Source organism: Vidua macroura, chromosome 2 (assembly GCF_024509145.1).
Source record: "Vidua macroura isolate BioBank_ID:100142 chromosome 2, ASM2450914v1, whole genome shotgun sequence".
In the NCBI taxonomy this organism is placed as follows: domain Eukaryota; kingdom Metazoa; phylum Chordata; class Aves; order Passeriformes; family Viduidae; genus Vidua; species Vidua macroura.
In genome coordinates, this window is record NC_071572.1 from 75,083,464 (window position 1) to 75,106,156 (window position 22,693).

The window sequence follows — 22,693 nt, forward strand, 5'->3', positions numbered from 1 at the left end:
AGTAATAGAGGTGTTTGGCTTTGAGAAACCTCAGCAACATTGGCCTTATCATAGATAAGTGTCTCACCCTTGGACCCTGCCTGAGCTAGCACAGCCATGCCTGGCCATGTCCTTGTCTGGCCATGTACACTACTATCGAAATCCTCATCTATCTTTGATCTGCTCTATCTTTGTGCTTAGGTACTTCAGGACTGCTCCTCTGCTGGTGAGGCCACTGCCCCCGCCTGCTCTGCTGTGACTCATCTTCTTGCTTCCTCTCTTTCCAGGCAGTCTGTCCTTGCTGCCCCTAACAAAGGGCCCACTTGGCTCACCTTGACCATCTCTCTAGTAGGCAGAGACTGTTTCCCATCTACCAGCATGGAAAGAATAATTTATGAAAATATCTGCAGGCTGTAAAAGCCTTTAATGTCTGAGATGCTAAATATCAGGGCAACTAAGTCTTCTCACTTGCTTGTTTTCTCCACACTCTTACCAAGTCCCAAAGGAACCTACACTCAGGCCTGTTTCCATGTTGTTGATCTGTTTGGTATTGTGTGAGTTTTTTTGCCGTATGTGGAACGGCCATGTCATTTTTGTGTCCTTTTTCCACGCTCCTACCTCTTTGCCCAGACAGACCCTGAACCCATCACTCCTGGACTTGCTCTTGTTCAGTCTGCAGGCCACAACAGATATGCAGAAGGATAAGCAGGCTGTGAGGATCTTGCTGGAGACATGAAGACCTTCAACCTAGAGGCTTCCAAAGTAAAAACAATTTGACAACTTAAAAGACTCATATTTTTTCCCCAATAATACTTGTTTAATTACCATTTGCACCAGTACATCTTATGCTTTATATACATATATCTTTAATTTTTGCTTCTTCAGCTTTTCAAATACATAATATATTATCTCCAGAATACTAAGACAATACAGAAGAGGCTCCTAGTTAGTTGTTAATTGGTGCCATCAACTTCCTTGGTTGGGGAATTGATACGTAGTTGAAATGACAGGACCTCACAAGGACGGGAGCAAACAAAAAGACGACAAAGAAAACAAAATGCCAACCCAGGAGTCTCTGTTGTTGCTTGCAGACTACAGCCATCCACAAGTTCAGGAGGCAAGGAGTTGAAGTATAGTGAGACTGCAGCAGTGACTATAAAGGCAGGGAGGGCTGGCAGGGGGAAACACCAAGAGAGCCAGGGAATCAGGGTTAAATGACTACTTAAAATACATCCAAGAGCAGTCTGGTCCCCACTTCCACAAGTGGAACTGCAGCAGCTTTAGAGCTATTTCAAGAATGTTCCTCCCCAGAGGGATGGTCTAAGTGAAACTGTCTCCAAAATGCCCTCACTGTAGCCAGAAAAAAATGACAAAAGACCTTTGCCAATACAAGGTGCATACATGTAACTACTCTTCTAAAAGCCTCCCCAGAAAATTTTTGCCCAAAGGGAAACATTTCCTGGTAAAGGTGTGCTAGAGACACGGAAGTGTTGCTGTGTTGAGTGTTCAAAACAGGAAGAAGCCTTCCAGCAAAGCATCAATGCCCTAGTGTCCCAGTAACTGGGTACAGACAAGAGTTACTGAGACCAACTTCCCAGCTAGTGTTTGGGCTTCTGTGCCAGCATGAAGGGTAGCAATTCAGCAGCGTGAGGTTTCCAGCCTGCCCTGTGAGTTTGCCCACAGTAACCAACAGACTAATATCCTAATATCCCAGATCACATCCACAGCTGTGGAAGATGAAATAGTGTCCACGCTGCCTCAGGAAACTCTCCCAAATAAAAAAAGTAGGAAGTCATGGCTTTTTATCTCTCTCTAACTCCCTTAACCACACAGGAAATAGAGGGGGCTTGGACACATTAAAAATAAAAACATAAGTTCAATAACTAGCTCACATCCCTAAAAGTTGGATTCAGAAGAAAAGTCAAAATAAGGAATAGAGGTGGGAAAATTTTGCTCCCACAGATCTCAGGATTGAGCCTACTATACACTTCTTGCTCAAATGAGTGAGTTAAAAAGGGGAAGAAGACTGTCCATCAGAGAATAATCTATTGTCCCACCATAATTCTTACTGTAGCTATGCAATACTTGTAACACAGTGCCAAGTCACAACACAAGGCCAGGGCTCAGGATAGTGATGCAGGAACATGAAATGCTGAGTGGTGGGAATCACCTGGTTGTCATCTAGTGCAAGTAACTACCAAATTGTAAAAATAGGCGCTTTTTTTCCCTTAAAGCTATTTCCAGTTAAAACAGCTCAGTGACAGTGAGGCCTTTGCCTGGGGAGAAAGGAGTTAAAATGAGAGAAGTTCCTCCAGTGAACCTGCAATCCAAATCAGGAGCCTTGAGACAGGGTGCCCACCTGGAACTACAGCGCAACAGCAGCAGGCCTATTCAAGGACTTGCATGACTCCTCCCACAGGAGCACAAGGACATGCAGCACTACCAAGAATTGCACCAAAGATGGAAGAGTAGTGCATGCATGGGGAGAGTCACTCCTCACCACAGATGTCATTAATCCAAGAAGGTTTTGTGTTGAGAAAAGACCTATCTCCTTAGAGGCTCCATTTAGCAAGTGTAGCCAAATGCAGCTGTCCTCAGCACTGCAGGGGCTGCAGTCACTACTGAAAGCAGCCACAAAAAGCAACAGCTTAGCCAGACAAAATTTGAAGGACAAGGAACCCAGAGGCACCTACCCAGCCTCCTCCTGTACCCACTTTCTTCAAGATTCTTGCTTTCCCTGTATGGAAAGACAGGGAAAAAGAGCTAGGATGTACCATGGACTGGCCAGATGGAGGCGATAAGGCTACCCCTTTTCTCCTCGCCCATCTTGGGAGGAGTGAGTATGTTCTCTTTAGGTTCAGTGGGATCGAAAATAGTAAGTTTAAGTGAAGGTTTGATCTAAAAATGAAGGATTGTCCCAATTTGATTGAAGACTAGAGAGGTTTGTGCCCCCTCTGATCCCATTTGGTGCTTCTAGGTCATCGATTTGTCCCATTCCACTGCTTTGATCATTCAGAACTGGACCCAGTTGGACTGCTGAGGAGCCTGATTGGGAACAGCACTGAAACAAAAAAAGGAAAATCAAATGAGCAGAAGCAGTAAGACTTAACTTCTGGTTCTTCCCAACCCATCAAGACACTACCCTTCTTGTGTTCCATTCATTACAGTTTACCTGGATGCAGTGCTGAAGTCTCCCCAGAGATCTGTGGTAGCTGATACTGGTGCCTTGGATGCAGCTGCAGGAGCATCTAAATCTAAAAGAATATCTAAAGCAGAAGAGAGAGAGAGAGAGAAAAATACATCAGCTTATCTAGAAAACCCTACAGGCATTTTAACTGTCACCTTAAACAAACTCCTAGATGCAGGGCAGAAAATCTTTGAAGGGACTCCAGCTTTCCCTGCAGAAGTCAGACTTTTTGAGGGGCTTGTTGTAACAGCATCTCCTTTTGCTGAATGTGCACACCTCCAGCTTGCACTGCAAGGGTACATTGTCTTCAGGAACTATTCAGTCTCCACTCAGCACACCACCGGACACATTATTATCTCTCCCAGCAGACATAAGGCTCAGACTCAACCCAAGCTCAGCAATCATAACAGCTGCCAAACAGGCACCACCTTAACAGTACAAACCACACACTGGGACCACATGGGCCCTACTCAGAAGCTCGTGTTTTCTTCTCACTCAAACCTGTGGACAGCACTGCTGAAGTCAGCCTTCACAAAGGGATCATCAACTCTCCAGACACCTCTGCACGGTCACACTTTTAACACAGCATCCAGAAGACTGCAGCAACCTCTTTGTTACAGTATCACAGGATGATTTATGTTGGAAGGGCCCTCCAACGATCATCTCATCTAGTCCCACTGCCATGCCATGAGCAGGGACACGTTGCACTAAATCAGGTTACTCAAAGTCCCATCCAATCTGGTCTTGAACACTTCTAATGAAGGGGTATCCACTGCTTCTCTGGGCAACCTGTTCCAGGGCTTCACCACCCTCATGGTAAAAATTTCTTCTTTATATCCAACGTAATCTACCCTCTTTCAGTTTAAGCCTCTACCCTTTGCCCTGTCACTACAAGCCCTGGTAAAAAGTCTTTCTTCATCTTTCTTACAAGCTCTCTTTACATAGTGAAACATCTCCCCAGAGCCTTGTCCTGTCCAGGATAAACAACCCCAATCCTCTCAGTCTTTCTTCACAGGAGAGTTTTTCCAGCCTTCTGACCATTCCCATGGCCTTCCTCTGGACCCAGTATAACAGATCCACATCTTTCTTGCACTGGGGACACTGGAGCTGCCAAAGAGACCAAAATCCTTGGAACAGACCATGTCTCAGAGGGCACTAGGTTGAACACAGTTTGCTGAAGCAGCACCTGCCAGTGTCTGACAAACTGATGGCTCAGTGCTAAGGTTTACCTGCACTGTTTGCTTTACTGGATTTCTGCACAGGTGGTGGTGTGACATGGTTGGCAATGGCTGTGGAAGAAGGGGGAGGTATAGGAGGGACTGCAATTTTGCCTCCCGGTGGGGGTGGCAGCAGGCTTAGGCCCCCTGATCCAGACACACGGGGCTTGGCTGCTCCTCCTTTCTTTGACGTCATGTTCTGTGTTAAAAAAAAAAAAAAGGAAGCGTAAAGAAGAGTCTGCATTGCCACATCTAGAGAAAGAAGCAGGGTAAACTGGTCTGCTTACCCCAATGTTTAGTTTGATGGTCTGCCCTTCCTTAAACCCTAAGTCTAATTTGGGACGTGTGTCAGCTTCCTGGGACTCCTTGGAGATTTCAGTCTCCTGCTTCACCCACCTAAAAAGAAGAGAGGAAAACATGAGACCCTGTGTCAAAAAGGAAAAGTGTTTTAGAAAAATGTGTGGTTTCTCCATCCATCCCACCAAACTACTTTGCCTTGTCAAACCAGCTACCTCCCTACTCCCGATGTCACACAGCACAAAGCTAGGACCACCACAAACCCATGAAGCTGTTTAACACTGAACTTGGAGCATCACAAGACCTAAGCTTAAGACTTACAGATCTGACCCTGCAGGGGTTCTCAGCTTGCACGCTGGCAGCACACACAAGTGTCCCTTGCCAGAGCAAGGCTTCAGGGCCACCCCAAGGAAACCTGTGCTAAATGAACATGTACCACCACCCACCATGTTCTACAGGCCAGAGGAAAAATAGCATTCCAGAAAAGCAAAACTCACTTGAAGTGATCCTGCAAAGAGACGTTGAAGTCAAAGGCATCACCCCGATCTGTGAAGCCAATGCCTATAAAAGCACTTCGTCCTAGCAAGGAGACAGGAGTAGTCACTGGACGTGCCCTGCAACTGGGCCACAAATCCCTCTGCTTGTCCTAAACCACTCTGTGCTACCTCTCTTTGATACACCTGCAGCTGGATGCCAGCAGCTCACAGCAGTTCATTGTCCCCAGCCTTCAGGATGCACCTTTCTTCCCACGGGGCGTGCTTGGAAACCAAATGTCCCTTCCCAGCCCAGCCCCTGGACTATGTGCAATGTAGAGAACCTCTTCTGTTTACCTTGTCCTCAGATCCCTCCAGGCACACCACCTGGCCTTTTCAGCATTCCCAAAGTCATTTTCATCCTCCTGGCACACTCTCAGCTCTACCTGAGTCTCCTCCACCCCTAGCACTTGGCACCTACGTCAGCTCCCAACTCACCAGTCCCATCCTGAATTCGAATGACAAAGTAGCGGCTGGAATCTGCCACAGTCTCCACTGCAATGCCAGGGTATTGATCTATAGGAGCCTGGGCAAAAAGTTCTCCTGCAGACAGATAATCAGGTGTTAAGAAGAACAACCCCTTCCTAAAGTGTGCCCAGGACTGCCATGCACATCTCTGGGCAGGCTTAGAAACACAGGCTCGGGGGCAGCAATCACAGTCACAGCCTTGGCAAGGCACAGCCTTTCCCCTACCTGAAACCTTATCCTCCAGTTTTATGTAAGCAGTTTTGCCTTTGGAGGTGACACGAAGCCGTCCTGTCCAGTCTGGATGGTCCAGTTTCCAGTCAGATGCCCTGAAAGGAAGAGCAGCTGAACACTGACCATAGTCAACCTCTCCAATTCTGCCCAGCCACCTCAGCAGAAGTCTCTGCTCCCAAACCCTCAAGCCCTGCAGCTGCCTCATTCCACTTCCCTCCCCAAATAAGACATGGGGTCTCAGCTCCTCTCGTGCTGCGGCCAACTGACACACGACTCTGACTGGCATCTCTGGGCAAAGGGAAAGAGACACAGTCCAGAGAACATCAACTCCTCACCTGTGTAAGTTTGCCAAAGAGGGGAGACAGAAGCACAGAAACTCACTTCAACAGGAAATCCACAAAAGTGATTTGTGAGCATTGGGAAGACCCCAAAAATTAATTAGTAACATGCTGAAAAGACACTCTACATACTACCCTATGGCTGTAAAATAACACTGAGTACTTCATAGCCTAGAGGCAGCTGACTTACACCAGGCAAAACACACACACAGACATTTTGACTGATCCATCACACTCTGCCACAGGCTCTTGTGAAGGAAGAAAAAAGGAAAGAGAGAAAAAACCCAACCTATGTCATCACAGAATATTCTGAGTTGGAAGGGACCCACAAGGATCACTGAATCCAGCTCCTGGCCCTGCAGAGGACACCCCAAAATGACACCATGTGCCTGAGAGCATTGTCCAAACACTTCCTGGACTCTGGCAGGCTTGGTGCTGTAAAATCTACAGGATTTTATAACTGGAAACAAACATCCTTGGCCAGGCACAACATCCGCCTACAGTCTGTCAGGTTCAGGGAGTTCACAAACCCACTCCTCCAGCAGGCCTGTGGGCACACCTTACAAAGTCACCCTCTGCTGCTTTTGGCTGACCAGAGAAGGCATTTCTAACTGCTGGTTCTGCAGCCTCTTCTTAAAACTCACTCCGAATTCCGCCTGCTTTCCTCCCCACCACTGCGAGAGCCACCAGGCCAAATCCAACGTGCCGTTATAGCACATCAGCGTCACATCGCAGAGAACCCAGAAACCGGGAGCAGACATCAGCTCTGCCTGGAACAGCAAGCTGCCCCCTCGCCTCCTGCCCCTGATTAACAGAGCAGCCCCTGCTCGTCCACAGCACGGAGCGGAGGCTCCCCCACCTTCAGGCGCTGACCACCTGCCCACAAGAGGCACTTCCAGCCGGCGGCTCCTCCAGAGCTCGGCTGGAGGGGTCTACGGGGATGGCCAGACCTGCTCGCGGCCACAGGACACGGCTTTCCCAAGGGACGAGGCCGGGCCACGGCATGGCACAGCCCAGGCCCCGGCTGCCCTCCGGGCAGGGCCTGAGGGAAGCCGGGCCGCGCCGGGGCGATTGCGGGCGCCGCACGCTCCCTCACCTGTACCCGCGGTTGGAGGTGCGCGGCGGGATGCGGTAGACGTTGACATCGGGCTTCACGCAGAGAACGGACTCGTACTCCAGCTCGGCCGCCGCCATGTCGGCCGCGAAGCCCGGCGAGGAGCGAGCGGCGGGAGCCTAGTGACCAACGGCGCTGCCCACCGACATCTTTGATGAGGGCAGACACCGCCTGGGGGCGCCGGCGCGGCCGCGCCAGACGCGGGCCGCGTCCGTGAAGCGGATGGAGCCATCTTGGGTGCTGGCAGCGGGGAGCGGGGGCGGGAGGGCGCCATCTTGGAGCCGCCCCTGACACAGCAGCGGCGGCCCGCGCCATCTTGGGGCCTGGCAGGTCCCGCGGCGGGGCTGGCGCGGCCATGTTTGTTAGGGGCAGCCCTAGGGCGCACCAGCAGCGGGCAGGGCTGGGCGGGATGGCGGGAGCGGCGCGGGTGGTTGCGCCGCCACACGGTATCGACCTGCTCGTGTGGATCCCCCGGGGGCTGCTCCCTGCCGCCCTGAGGGGTTCAGTGTCAGTGTTCTTTCTGTGGTGCGGGGATTAGGTGGCTTTTTGGTAAAAGAGCAAGCCAAAAAGGAAATGCGGCGCAGAGCACGGCAGGGTTTGCTGCTGGAAGTGATTGAAATGGCAGCTGTGGAAAGCTTAGTTTCAGGAGTGGGTCTTCCCCCAAAAAGGGTGTAGATACTAGTTTATTTGTCAATAATGATAAGGCTGGCAGCATTTAAACCACTCTTTTAGAGATGGCTTCTCAGAGGAGACTGGTGTTGAAGTTTAGTGCTGTGCAGCGTCCTGTGACTGAGTCTCAAAAAGTACCAGTGTTTACTCTGAAAAGTGGAAGAAAAGGCATAAGAGAAGTTTAAAAATTACATAGAGCCATGTCTGAGCATTCCATGTCAAGCATTGGAACGGGCTGCCTAGGGGGTTGGTGGAGTCATCATCCCTGGAGGCACTGAGGCAAAAATAATCACGGAAACATCACTAAGTTTGAGGTTTTGGTTTGGGGTTTTTTTGTTTGTTTTTTTTTTGTTTTGTTTTTTTTTGTTTGTTTGTTTGTTTGTTTGGGTTTTTTTGTTTGGTTTTGTTTGTTTGGTTTTTGGTTTTTTGTGGGGTTTTTTTACTGCTTTTGTTGATTTTTGTTTGTTTTGGTTTTGGCTTTTTGGTTGCTTTTGTTTTTTTTGTTTTTGTTTTGTTTTGTTTTTTTTGTTTTGTTTTTGTTGTTGTTGTTGTTGTTTTGTTTGTTTGCTTGTTTTCCCAGTAGGGAAATAGCATTAGTTAATGCAGACAGAGCCATTCCCAGCCATGGCTGTCTAGTCACCATTCTCTTATGTTTTTTCTTGTTCTATAACTTCTTAAGATCAAGAACCAGTACAGCATTCAGAATTCAAGAAGAAACTTACATTTTTACCTTTTGGATAGCGTTGCTTGTTGACCTAATTTTTCATTAGAACTTCCTGCAGTGACTGCTAAGTTTTTTCATTAGGCACTAATAACTTACTGGGAGTACACCCCTCCATGTGCATAGTTATGGCTGCTTTTCCAAGTTCAGTGATTCACAATTAGCAGTATTAAATTTCACCTCCCTCTTCACAGTGCTGTCATTCAGCGTGCCACAGTCCTCCTACAGTCCCTCTAGAAGGAGAGCATCTCGGATGAGGGAGTGGCAAAGGGCCAACTATTATAAGGCATGTGAGCAAAGACTCACAAGCACCACCAGAATGCCAGGAATGCATCTCCCATTCAATTCCATTGAGACTTAACCAGCAGAGAACATAACATTCTTCAGCTTGGTTCAAACAAGCATCTCTGGACCAAAAAAATACAAAGCACTGCCAATAACTACTGAAGTTTAAATTTTTATTTTTATTATTTACTTTTTTTTTTTAAGGATTCAGCAGAGAGGTTGAAATCTTGAACTAGAACATTTAACCTGGAGGATAGAACTGGTTAAGGACCTTCCTGCAAAGCAGGGCTTGGCTGGCAGGTCCGTGGTGATAACCAGGCTATGTGTCCCTCAGCCAAAAGGAGCCCATAGGAGTAAGCTCCTATCAGCACTGCCTGTCTGGGCTCGAGGAGTCCCCCTGGCAGGATGGCAGCTGAGAATGAGATGAAGCTACAGGAATTTTCCTGGCAGGCTGCTGACAACCTGTCTATCTTTGTGGGTAGAGCTCAGCCCTGGCCTGTCTTCCTTTTTCTGGTTTTGTGTTGGAGGCAGCATCTGTGTCTTTAACAGACACACTCAGGAGCAGAAGTCTACTCTGTCACAGTTCATTTTCCAGGCCAAAACGAAAATACTGAGGCTGTTTCTTGTTTGTCTGGGCTCTGTCATTTCTGCTAGCAGTCTTGATTTCTCAAATTGTGAAGGGCAAGGGGGAACCCCCTTGTTAAACATTAGAAATGCCTTGCCCTGGAAGTCTTCCATTTTTATTGTCTTGCCACATTTTGTGCAAATCACCCGTTTCAGTTAACCACTTCTTTTTGTCAGTCAAGTTCCTTTTTAAAAACAAGACTTTTAATACCCTGAAAAGTAAAAAGCAGATTAAAATCCTTTTGTCATGACCAGTCACGGTTTGGTGAGTACAGTGTTCTGTATTTGATGAAGCAAACTGTCTCAAGCTGGGACAGAAGCTGCTCTGGATTGGTAAGAATCCTAGAAATGAGATTAGCTAGGTGAACGTGCTCACCTGGTAAGACATAGAAGTGGCTACAAGACAATAACAGATCAAACATTTTACAGTGACGTGGCAGGGTTTGGACTTAGGAATTACTTCCAGCAAAGGTCACACTGTGTCAACAGGCAAGATGTCATTCAGTTGTTTTACAGAATATAGTAAAGTATATGTCTTTGAATATAACTCTATTAATATTTTATTTCAAGCACTATTTTATTTTGACAGTTTTGAGAAACTTCCTGTGGTTTGACTCTTTATTTTATGAGCAGATGATATCTAAATCTTGAAATTACATTAAAATGAGTCATTTTATCAGGGTGAAAGAACACCCTTGGCACACACAGGATGCATGCAGGAAAAAAAATGCAGTTCCTAAAATGTCACGTGAGGCTTTTCTCAGTCACTCCAGAGACAGAATTGATGGTACTTGCTCCAACACGCTGAAATCACTGCTTTGCTCAGGTAGGTATCATAAACTGGAGAATTTTGCTATCCTCATCTACTTGCCATTTATTATTCTTTACTCCTGAAAACTCCTCTCCCTCCTCCAGTTCCCCCTTTCATTTTCAAACCACATTGCAGCCCTTCTAGCACTCTAGAAAATATAGTGTGGGCAGTATCTTCTAATTGATTCATCAGTTTACTTTAGAGTAGGACTTGCATTACTATTTTACAGCATTCCTTGTTTCCCTGTCTTCTTCATACCATTTTCTGTAGCTATATGGGGAGGCAGCAGGGTTCAACTCTTGCAGCACTGTTTGCCAGTTGTCCTTCTGAAAGTTGCTTCTACATGGATCAGCAAGACCACAAGAAATGGAACAAACTTGGGAGAATTTTAAATTAAGCCTCCAGCTTTAAGTTAAGCCTTCCAGTAATGTCTTTCATAGCTTTCCTTGCAGGTCACCCTCACTTACAAGTCTATTGGCAGATATTACCAAAACCTGATAAATGACGATGTTCGTTACAATTGTTTATCTCATTTTCTTCTTAGTGAAGCAGTTTGAACACTTATGCATCACTCCACTTTCTGACTGCATGTTATGCAAGAGTGAGATTAATGATTTGAATTTTGTCTAATAATATTTATATTTAGTCCTGCATACAACAATCTCTGACTTAAGTATTTAAGTACTGGCATAACAGAGGTTAAAAAAGGGTCAGTTGTCTTATTTATGTCTTCTCAGTTGCTTCTGCAGGCTGTATTTACCTCTTCCCTATTCAGTTTCCTTGCATTTTGGTAACATTTTTGGGACCTTTCAGTAATACAACTGCTGTCATCAATTCAGCAAGGGTTTAGTTAGCAGGAATTTTTTTGACAATTCTATTAATGCCTAAAGAATGAAGATTGGGGTTTTTTTTTTTGCAATTCTATCTTAGCTTTGCTGGTTTTCTCCTTTCTAAATGTATGAAGTCCAAGAATAATTGAGCAATTAACATTTTTCCTCTACTATGGTCATAGTTTTAAAATGTCACTTAAGTATGCTGTAGGTCAGCTTCATTGTCTTGCAGTAAGACACCTCATATCTAAAATGGCTGAAGAACATGACTCTGTAGTTTCATTTTTATTTCTACAAGTAAATATCTGTCTGTTCTTCTTAAATATTAATTTCTTGTCTTTCATAGAATCTTAAACCGTTAAGGTCTTGTCTTTCTCCTGGTCAAGATAAGCTTTCCAAGGAACCACCAGACAGCTCAGAACACATGTATAAGAAAAGGAAGTGGTCACTGGCACTTCCCTAAAATACCACTTAGCCAACAGAATTTATGTCCTGTCTGTTCTATTTGTAATGTTCAGAAAGTGGAGCAGGGTTATTTCAGAAAGACAGGCATTGCTTTCTTAACTTAAATGTACTTCACCAGTTATGCCAAAAGAAATTGCTCATTTTAAAGGAAAGAGGAACTAAAAATGCTGATTTGCCTTTCTGAAGCGGGAAGTCAACCAGGAAACACACCTGGGCACAGCATGGCCATATGAATAGAGAGCTCCACTTTAGAGACTAGGAAGAACCAGATGGAAATCAAAGGGATGACAGAGATAGGAGAACATAACTGTATAGAACCCCCCGTTTGAATAGCAAGCTTACGTACAGGTTTAGCCACTATGAAAATGATGAAGATGTACAACAGGTACACTAGTAACAATTTTGTGTAGGCCAATGCCTTTGTATCCCAACAGCTCTGTACTGTCTCCTGACTCAGGGGGGATGCTTCAGCAAAGGTTAAGAGAAGAATTTGGGGAGGAGGATCACAGAATGACTAGGTTGGAAGAGACCTTCAAGATCAAGTCCAACCCATGCCCTAACACCTCAACTAAACCATGGCACTGAGTGCTACATCCAATCTGTTTTTAAACACATCCAGGGATGGTGACTCCATCATCTCCCCAGGCAGACCATTCCAGTACTTCATCACTCTTTCTGTAAAAAACCTATTCCTAATATCCAACCTATATTTCCGTTGGTGCAGCTTAAGCCTGTGTCCTCTCGTTCTGTCAGCTGCTGCCTGGAGAAAGAGAGTGACCCCCACCTGAATACAACCACCTTTCAGGAAATTGTAGAGAGTGCTAAGGTCACCCCTGAGTCTCCTTTTCTCCAGGCTAAACAGCCCCAGCTCCCCCAGTTATTCGTCATAGGACTTGTGTTCCAAGCCCCTCACCAGACTCACTGCACTTCTCTGGACATGCTCTAGAGTCTTATGTCCTTCCCAAACTGAGGGGCCAGAACTGGACACAGCACTTAAGGTGTGGCCTCACTAGTGCCAAGTACAGGGGAAGAATGACCTTCCTTTTTATTCCTAAGTTCCTTCAAAACCTCGTTGCCCATCCAGGCTGGACGTTTGCCTCATTGACTCATCTTTCGCCACACAGGGACACACAGGTCTGTTCTTGTGCCCTCAAGATCTCTGTTTTGAAGTACTTTCCTGGACTCCTTTGTTTTTAAGGGCTGCTTCTCAAGGAACTCTCTTAATAAGTCTCCTAAATAGGCCAAAGTCTGCCCTCCGGAAGTCCAGTGTTAAGAGTCTTATCGATGTTCCTCCTCATTTCACCAAATATCGAGAACTCTCTAATTTCACGATCACTCTGCCCCAAGTGGCCTTCAACCACCACATCTCCCACCAGCCCATCTCTCTTTGCAAACAGCAGGTCTAACATAGTCCCTCCCCTGGTGTGCTCACTCAGCAGCTGTGACAAAAAGTTGTCCTCCACACACTCTAAGAACTTCCTAGACTGCCTCTTTTCTGCTGTACTAAGCTTCCAGCAGATATCTGGTAGGTTAAAGTCACCTACAAGAACAAGGGCTGCTGATCCTGAAACATTCTCCAGCCACTTATAGAATAAGTTGTCCACTTCTTCCTGGCTGAATGGATGATAACAGACTCCCAGCAGGATGCCAGCCTTGTTGGCCTTCCCCCTAATTCTTACCCACAGGCATTCAACTTTGTCATCATTAGTTTCAATACCCACGGCATCAAAAGCCTCCCTAATATAAAGGGCCATCCCTCCACCTCTTTTCCTTTTCCTGTCTCTCTGAAGAGCTTGTAGCCATCCAGTGCAGTGCTCGAGCCATGTGAGTCATCCCACCACGTTTCTGTGTTGGCAATTACATCACAGCTTTGCTGTTGCACCATGGCCTCCAGCTCTTGTTACCCACGCTGTGTGCATTAATATACATGCACCTCAGCTGGGCTGCTGATTCCACCCATATCTCAGGCTTACCACCCTTGGGCCTGCTTCCAGACAGCCCAGCTGCATCCCCTTCCCCCTTCAAGACCTAGTTTAAAGCCCTCTCAATGAGGTCTGCCAGTTCATGAGCTAAAATCCTTCTGCCCTTAACAGAAAGATGGAGCCCATCCAGTTCCAGCAGGCCAGGTGCCAAAAAAGTTGCCCCATGATCAAAGAATCCAAAATTCTGCTGATGACACCAACCCTTAAACCACTTGCTGATAATGTGGGCTCTCCTATTCCTTTCAACATTTTTCTCTGCCACCAAAAGGACCTGTTCTCCTGCCCTATCAACCACTTGACCCAGTGCCCTAAAGCCCCTTTTAATTGCCCTGACACTCCTCTTTTCAATCTCACCACTGTCAGCTTGGAATATTTTACCACTGCCAGCAGTGGGTAATAATGAGAGAGCCGAATCAACCCAGGAAGTCTCTCAGTGACATCCCAGACCCAGGCCCCAGGGAGGCAGCAGATCTCTCTGGGGTCTGGTTGGCATATGGGGCCCTCTGTTCCCCTCAGAAGGGAGTCACCCACTACGACTACCCTTCTTTCCTTTTTAACGTTAGAGGTGCTGATCCCTCTGGCAGATGAAGCATAATTAGGAGGTTCACTGGAGAGATCACTTTCTTCTATGTCCTCTGGCTGACCCTCTAGATCTAGGGCCTCACACCTATTCTGAAGTGGCACCTGGCTAGGGGATGGGAGTCGGGAGGAATTTTTATTATTATTACCTCTCTGAGTAGGGACCCATTTCCACTCCCCTTCATCCACCAGGTGTCCTCCTATTGTCTGACAGTGGGAGGCATAGGAGTCTTCTGGCTCCCGGTGGGCCTCCCTCAAGCATGGAAGGGCAGAACTCTACCAATCTATTTCCCTTTCACTTTCCCTAATACTCCTTAGCCTTTCTACTTCCTCCCTAAGCTCGGCCACCAGCGAAAGGAGATCGTTCACCTGTTCACACCGCAGGCAGGCTTCTTCTGCAATGACCTCTGGAGCCACTGACAGGCTCAAACACTCCACAAAAAACGAAACCAAACCAACCAACCAACAAAAACACAACAAACAAAAAACGCCACTAGCAGGAAGAAACCTGCGCCCCTGCCTGCTTGCCCTACTGCGCGAACTGCCGTGCCACGCCCCTGTCTGCCCGCTGCTGTTCCCCGCGCTCCCTAGAGCCCTCTTTTAATCACCCGCCGCTCGCCGGAGGCAAGCCCCGCCCTGCGCTTGCGTGGCTAACGAGAACCAAGGACGTGAATTACTGCTAATTTGCTGTCTGTTTTACAGTTGCAGAATGTCTCAAGTTCTGGACAACAGCAGTTCACAGGAACGGGCTGCTGTATATTATGCATCAGAATCAATTGTCTGCATTGCAATCTTCACCATCGTTTTCATCATAGGTATCCCCGGCAATGGGTTGGTGATCTGGGTAGCTGGTCTGAAAATGAAAAGGTCTGTGAACACTGTCTGGTTCCTAAACCTTGCTGTGGCTGATGTCATGTGCTGCTTGTCCTTGCCATTTTTCATTGTTCACCTGGCCCTTCATGAACACTGGCCCTATGGCTGGTTCCTCTGCAAAGTCATTCCATCAGTCATAATCTTCACCATGTTTGCTAGTGTCTTCCTACTTGTGGCCATCAGCATTGATCGGTGCCTCCTGGTGATGAAACCTGTCTGGTGTCAGAACCACCGAACAGTGAAATTTACATCGGTAATATGCAGTGGCATTTGGCTGCTGGCCTTCATTTTCTGCTGCCCTGTCTTCTACTACCGTGAGACAAGCACTTATGATGGCAAAACAGAGTGTGGGTACAATTCTGGAGTTGACGATTACATAGATGATCCTGTAAATGTATCTGTAAATGAGTTATGGGAAGAATACTCAACCTACAATGGTAGTGACTTGTGGGGAGATACCAATGAAGGTAATGATTCTGTACCCCTTGCCTCAGTGGTAATAAACAGCACTAGGGCTGTCTTTGGCTTTGTGCTCCCTTTTGGCATAATGGCAGTTTGCTACGCCCTCATTGTTTTCAGAACACATGCAAATCAGTTTCACAAGTCACACAACAGGACACTGCGAACAGTTGTGTTTGTGGTAGCTGCATTCTTCATCTGCTGGGCTCCATACCACGTAGTTGGGATGCTCACCATTGTACCTAGTCTTCGAACAAGACTGATGGAGTCACTGATCCTGTGGGATCACCTCTCTACAGCACTTGCATATGCCAACAGCTGCATCAACCCCCTGCTTTATGTTTTTGTGGGACGGGACTTCAGGGCAAAGGTACGGCAATCAGTGCAAAGAATCTTGGAAGGTGCCTTTAGCGAGGAACTCACATCTTCAGCCCTTCACAGAAGCCAGACTTCAGCTGACAAGAACCTGAGCAGCACCTTGTAATGCAGGACTTCCTATCACAACTGTAGAAAGAACAAGCTATAGCGCTGCACATCAATCACTCTCTGCTTTAGCAGGTGGTTTTGCTCCAATATATTTGATTAATCTGCCGCTCCAACGCAGGACACTGCAAGCATTCAGCTCGTGACAGATAACCCTCTTTATATCCTACACTGGAGACATGGGAAGTTGGAAGCACAGAGCAATTATTACAGAGTAATAATTTGAGGGATGACTGGTGAAGCAGAAGACACAGTATTTTAACCTACACAGACTATTTTAAGAAAGTGGGGCTGGCTACAGATTTGTGGTGGGAATCATGAAGTTGAACCTCTCAACTGAGATAAGAATGTTATTTGCATATATCTGTGTTCTACATCTCCTGTCTCTGATAAAGTGCAGCTAAAACTAACTTGGATATTGGTCCTCAGAAGGTCATCACAGCTTTCCTCTGACTCTACCAGGGCTCTGAGGTGTGTGTAGGAGTATCTGGAGATTCCCTAGAGGGTACTGCTACATTTCCTTATAGCCATGCACTAGAACAGCACTTGCCCCAGTCAGCTGCACTGAACTGACTTTTGTGCCCTGGTAGGTAATCTGCTTCTTTGTCCTGGCAAATACATCACTGTATGGTAGTAACTGGTCAATGCACATGCTGAACCTATGTTCATTAGCATGTGCACACTCGCTGTCTCCCAAACACTCCCTCCACCAGAGTCCCAAATCTTCCTTTTAGGAAGCAGTTTGAGATTATCCAAATGTACCTACTGTATTTTGAGATGGCACGTGAGCAGAATTTGAGCATGCAGTCACTGATGACCCAAGATTAGGTGACTGCTGGACTATCAGCCATTTGGCAAAACCCTGGAACTGAGAAGTGATAACCTCCAATCTGACCCTAAAAAGGTAGGGAAAAACCATGTTGTGGCTCAGTCATGTTGAGCTCTCTTTACAAGAGAGATGTGCTTCTTATGTCCTTCCAGTGGAGAAAAAGTTTCATCCAGTCAGGCTATTTGGGGTGTTCCCAAGTTTGAATGTTCCCCGCTCCTGAAAAGCAGAAATATATTTACTAGGTACTCTAAAGAAGCAGTTTAAAATCTGCTTTTAGTGTTCTTCCTTAAAAGAGAAAGGTCAGCAAATATTAAGACAAATAGACACTAAGCATTGGTAGAGCTTTCACTCTGCCTTTCTGGTGAGCATGAATTGAAAGACTCTGAGATCTCACTGCCCTGAGAACAGCCAGCTATGAGAACCTTCAGCTCTTAAAATCCTAAAAAGTCTCCATCTAAAGAACAGCCAGGTGTGGGGCGGTCTATTTAGCCATGTCCACACCCAAATTCTAAGGTGGGAATCAAGCCATCCTGACAGGCGCCGCTGAAAGAAAAAAATCAATACTGGCACCAAAACAGTTAAACCATAAACATTCACTTTTTCTTTTTATTAAGAAAGCATGCACAAAAATAAACTCGTGAGACCACGCCCCTCTCTCCCTGACCACTGACACGAAGCATTGGGGCCACATCAGGCTGGAGGGGCCTGCAAGACCCCTCTGTGGGCCAGGCTGGCCCCCCTGCCCTGCCTGCAGGCCGGTGCCAGTGCACCTGCAGAGCTCCACACCCACCCATCGATGTCTTACCACGCACTAACACCACACATTGATTTCAGGGGCAGAGGAACGAGGCTAATTTGCACACTGACCGGCATGTATTTACATATGCAAATGAGGCACAACTTAATACGCAAATGAGGCAAATATGCAAATGAGGAGCACTTGGATACGCAGAAGGAGCCATCTTGGTTTGTTTTTCTTCCGGTGGTGTTTTCAGACTTCCACAGGGCCGGCTCTCAGTAATGTCCACTGCAAAACACTAACTGGCACCTGCCGTAAGTTGTCTCTCATTGTTGTCTCCAGTGCCACTTTCCACAGAAACCTATCACACATGCTTCCAAATCTGTATCATTCGCATCCTGAGGCAGCAGAGATAACAGCTGACTCCATGTTGAAGCTGTCTGGGATTCCTCATTTCTCTTGGAAATGTTCAATGACGAACGCCCCCCCAAACACACATTTAAAACAAAACAAAAACAAAAAAAACCCCCAACAAAACAAAAAAAAAAAAAAAAAAAAAACCAAAAAAACACCCAACAAAATATAAAAAAAAAAAAGGAAAAAAAAAAGAAAAAAAAGTGCTGTTCTCCCCTTCCAATGCAATGAGACACTGTCCACTTCCCTGGCAACAATCCAATTTCCAATTTGTTTATCCCTACAGCAAATTTAAAAAGCAGTGCTAGTTCTCCACCTTCCTGCAGTCAGAATACAGGTTATTACTTTACTCCTGTGCTCTAGGTCTGTCAAGCAGCCATGATAGTCTCTTTCCACATTTATTCCCTTCACTGGTAAATACGGAATAAGGGCTGGGGGAGGCTTTACAAAATATTAAGAAGAAACAAGAGGTTTGACAGAACAGAGTCCTATGAGAAATGAAGGGGAACACAGGACACAACTTGGGGGAGGAAGCATCTCAATGCTCACTCCCGTTCCTGCACCTTTTCCACCTTCCTGATTTGCATGTGCTGACAAAGTTCATCCTTCAGGATTTACACTAGGTTACATCATCTCCCCAGCTGAAATGCAAGGGGTCTGAGACACCCTCCTCCCTTTCATACTACACTCTTTGGCTGGTTGGTTCAAAACCCTGCCCTGCTTCACCCTCTCTCCCCTCATGCCCCTCTTACAAAAACTGCTTCCAAGGGCCTCTCGGTCCCTGACCAGAGGGTAAAGCCCTTGACCAGCAGCCCCCCAGTTCAGCCCCACTCTGCACAGCAGCTTCCTCTGCCCACCACGAGCCCATTCACCAAGTGGGAACCACTGATGGAGGACGTGCACCTCTCTCTCAACCATAGGCAAAGACAGCCTCCAAAGAAATATGAGGGGTGGAGGACCAAATAACAATTGGACAAATACTGATGGGAGAAAACTTCCAAATTTGCATATAAAAGGGAGAGCCTCACTACATATTTTGAAAAAGGGCTTGAAGAGGTGTGGGGTGAAATTAAAAGCTCTGGGGAACAGAATTTGCTCAATCACGCATGACACCCCTGACTGCTTCTTTTACCTGATGGGTATGTAGGCTTCACCTAGAGACTGCAAAAGGCAGTGTAGGAAATGGGTCAGGATTCCCTCAAAATCTCTCAGTCTTCACAGATGGCACCACATTCTGAAACCCAACTTCTCAGCTGAAATACCATCTCTGCTACATTCTCCTTTCTCCAAACTCAGGTCTGCCCTCCCAGCTCAGCTCAGCTCTCCCTACCTCAGGGATTACCATCTCTCTGTACTTGGGAACACCACTTCTTTTCTTGCTGTTCCTGCTGGTGCAACAAAGTTAACAGAGCTAAGATCACCCCTCCAGTGCCCCTTCGGCCCCCTGACCTTTACAACATTTACGAAACAACATAACTACAGGCTCCCAGGGTCCACTAGGCTCTCTCACTCCAGTAGCCAATACGACAGATTCACCGGCCACCTTGAAGGGAAAGAGGGATTGTTAAACGCAAAATAACGGAGGCAGAGAAAGATGCACTCGAGGATTCAGCCTTCCAAGGTCTTTTCATGGCACCAAGGACCCATCTTCCCGCCCTCCACAGGGCACTGCGCAACATGAAAGAGCCGATCCAATGCGTCTGAGGCCACCGGAGGAGGGGGAGGGCTGTGCTCAATTATTGGTAATAATAATAATAATAACAATAATAATAATAAACAAAAGAAGAAAAGAAGATAAAACAGGACGCAAGGAAGGATTATCTTCGGCAGCATCTTGCGGTGGCTTCTCTGGCGGAGATAGAGAATATATATCTATATACAGGCAAGGCAGGGAGGCTGGGGAGGGTGGTGCTGACACCATTGACCCCATGTCCCCCTCCCCTCTCACGTCCTTCATAAAGGACGGACTATCAAGTCTGTAACTAGCTAGGTGATTAAGTCCCAGTCAAAATCATCGGGGATTTCCTCATTGGCGCCTGGAGGAGGTCCTGGAGGCCGAGGGACCAGATGATGAGCTGAGCCAAAAACAAGAAAAAAGAAGAAAAAGGAAAGAGAAGAGTTAGATTCTAAAACTACATGCTTTTTCACAGTAGGGCCTTGGGCAAAAGAAATCAAATTTGGGCCTTCTTTCCAACACTCTAACAAGCAAGAACACTACTGGCATTAATCTCTGTCAGTATCTACCAGTGTCTGGGAATGTTCTGTTGTGAAATTCTCCACAGTAGCTTCTACAGAAGTTTCAGCCTCCTTTACTTACCTCATAATTGACTGCTGATAGAGCACAAATGACTTTATCAACAGAAGCTTCTCATGTACAGCTGTCTTCAAACAACTTAACTGAGGGTGAGGCTAAGCTAGAAGACTGTTTATGTGAAGTGAAAGAAATCAGGCCTTTGAAATCCTAAACGTTCCCAGAGTATCACAGAGCCCTAAATGGAGGGTCCCTTGCAGTCCACGCTCCCTCTCTACCCACAGTGCTCCATTTGATTACTAAGTGCTTTGGGAGAAATGCACAAAGGGGTTGGGAACCAGTTCTTTAATATTTATTGGTGTAATATGCCTTAATGCCCTTACCTGGGCGATTATATCCAGGAGAGTCCTGGGTAGAAATCTGGTACATAGGAGATGGCCCGGAGAAGAGATGGGGAGGCTGGGGCTGACCATAGGAGTTCACTGAGAAAGGAAATTAATTAAGGAAAAAAAAAAAAACAAAACAATGGTTAATGTTCAGGTCAGAAGTCTTGGCCCAGACTGGGCGGCAGCTCAGCCACAGAGCAACTCACTCAGACCCACAGGATACTGAGGAGGTGTTCAGCTGTTGAGTCCTAACTCCAAGCTATGGCTTGGTCAGGGATCTTGCTCTTGAAACCAGCAGGAGTTTCTCTATTATTGTAAGAGAAGAAAATTTTCATCCAGAAACACTACAAGCTGGCTCAATATCATCCATCCATTTAGTTCAGTACTAGATGACACACAACATTACAGTTCTACCAAGACCACCATATCCCCTCCTCAGAATGCATCCCCTACTCCTTGTATAGTATTTCTCCAGCAAGGGTGCAGGAGCTTTTTCCTTTACTGTTCCTGCCATCTGGAATAGCAAACTCTCTACTTTGGCATTCCTCTGATGGTCACCTAAAAAATACCATCCTCTTCTCCTCTTCCAGGTTTGCCTTTTAAATATATTCCTGCCTGGAGGTTGCCTGTCAATAGTATGCATCACATAAGAGCAGTCTGTCCAGACCACAGGTATAGGACATCCCAGATCTTTAAAGCCAGAGAAGGCTGAGTTGCTATAAACAGCTCTGACAGCCTAGCTCTGGGCTGCTCAGTGCTGCATTGCCTGGTAAGGCTGCAAGTAATTCAGGATACTCACAGAACTGGGCCTTCATTTGTATGTCATTTTAGTCGCCTCCTAATTACCTTGGTTCATGGATTGCTCCTGTTTGCCACTGTTCAGGGCACAAGAATCAGAGATTCGAGGGGGCTGCTGTGGGCCAACCAGATGAGGCAGCTGACCAGTCTGGGTAAGGAAGTGATTAAGGGAGTCACAGAGGTTGGCAATATGGTGTTGATCCAGCGTCCAGTTCTTCCGCTCAGCCTGGCGCAAACTCTCCATGAGCTCTACAGGGGACAGAGGAGAGTGTCAAAGACAGTAGTCACAATGTGATCTTCCCTGCAAAGAATTTCTGTCTTCTGTCCCTAAATCCTACCTCCTCCTCACAAACCAAACTTTATAGTTTCAAATCTGTCACCAGATTCCTGAACAGTTCCACATCTAAGATACTGTCACACTGATTCAGGCAGGGCAAAGAAGAGTTGAAAGGAAAAATCTCAGTCAGCTTTCTGACATATTTTTATGACTTAATTCTCCCTGCCCCAAGTCCTGCAGTATTTATTCAAGTGTTTCAGGATCTTTAACAGAACCCATGAAGTAGGACACCTCTTTTTAAAAATGAGGTGAATCACTGAGAAATCCAGGCACTTGCCACAGTTACATTGAAAAAAAGATCCCTGCACAGCACTTGCATATTCTAGACTACAGCTCTAATCATTGAGTCACTAGGCCAACACTGACCTGAGAATTGAGAGTGCTCAATACTAGACCAGTTCAGCCGGTTTACCATCTTGAAGCTTTCCTTCAGGGAATCAATGTTGGAGCACCAATCAGGGGGAAATGCTGGAATGAAACAGGGACAAGATTAATACAATATAGATCACCCTTTCTCTCCACCTCTTAATTTAAAAAGATTGGCCCCTCTTCACCAAAGAGCCTGATGCTACAGCAGCTAGAAATCCTTTCTCCCTTGGAAAACCAGGGGCAGTATCTCCTTTTTCACTAAGGCCTTGACTTTATGCTGCATCCCATCCCTTAACAGAATCCCAAACCCAGGGTGGATATACGCTCCATTCTCCAGGTAAGAAAGAAATTTCCTTCTCCAATTTCAACCATATCTGGCTTTCCCCCATTTTCTACACACAAGTAGGCACTACTTAGGGAAAGCT

General features: G+C 46.4%; 3 protein-coding genes across 10 annotated transcripts in view; 1 reads left to right on the forward strand and 2 right to left on the reverse strand.

The window, feature by feature from the left end:
• Window positions 1-958: 958 nt before the first annotated feature.
• On the reverse strand, window positions 959-7,554 carry NECAP1 (NECAP endocytosis associated 1). The gene is made up of 8 exons (XM_053969905.1): window positions 7,347-7,554; window positions 5,907-6,007; window positions 5,652-5,756; window positions 5,178-5,259; window positions 4,671-4,779; window positions 4,396-4,582; window positions 3,152-3,245; window positions 959-3,040 (listed from the first exon to the last, which is right to left on the reverse strand). The coding sequence occupies exons 1-8, from the start codon at window positions 7,442-7,444 to the stop codon at window positions 2,992-2,994; spliced, it is 825 nt and encodes a 274-aa protein (XP_053825880.1). The 5' UTR covers window positions 7,445-7,554; the 3' UTR covers window positions 959-2,991.
• Window positions 7,555-9,217: 1,663 nt separating this feature from the next.
• Window positions 9,218-16,561, forward strand: C3AR1 (complement C3a receptor 1). Of its 2 annotated transcripts, XM_053969904.1 has the most exons (3): window positions 9,218-10,489; window positions 15,146-15,197; window positions 15,363-16,561. In XM_053969904.1, the coding sequence occupies exons 1-3, from the start codon at window positions 10,327-10,329 to the stop codon at window positions 16,144-16,146; spliced, it is 999 nt and encodes a 332-aa protein (XP_053825879.1). In that variant the 5' UTR covers window positions 9,218-10,326; the 3' UTR covers window positions 16,147-16,561. The 2 variants fall into 2 exon arrangements, with proteins under 2 accessions (XP_053825879.1, XP_053825878.1); XM_053969903.1 differs by having other exon boundaries at window positions 15,033-16,561.
• Window positions 16,562-19,944: 3,383 nt separating this feature from the next.
• The window catches only part of FOXJ2 (forkhead box J2), a 29,081-nt gene continuing 26,332 nt past the window's right edge, over window positions 19,945-22,693 (reverse strand). For all 7 annotated transcript variants that reach the window (XM_054002898.1, XM_054002875.1, XM_054002867.1 and 4 more), the window contains 4 exons: window positions 22,266-22,367; window positions 21,611-21,811; window positions 20,762-20,860; window positions 19,945-20,202 (listed from right to left, as the gene is read on the reverse strand). In XM_054002898.1, coding sequence (XP_053858873.1) covers window positions 20,114-20,202; window positions 20,762-20,860; window positions 21,611-21,811; window positions 22,266-22,367 — 491 coding nt within the window. In that variant the 3' untranslated portion in view covers window positions 19,945-20,113. The remainder of the gene's footprint in view (window positions 20,203-20,761; window positions 20,861-21,610; window positions 21,812-22,265; window positions 22,368-22,693) is intronic.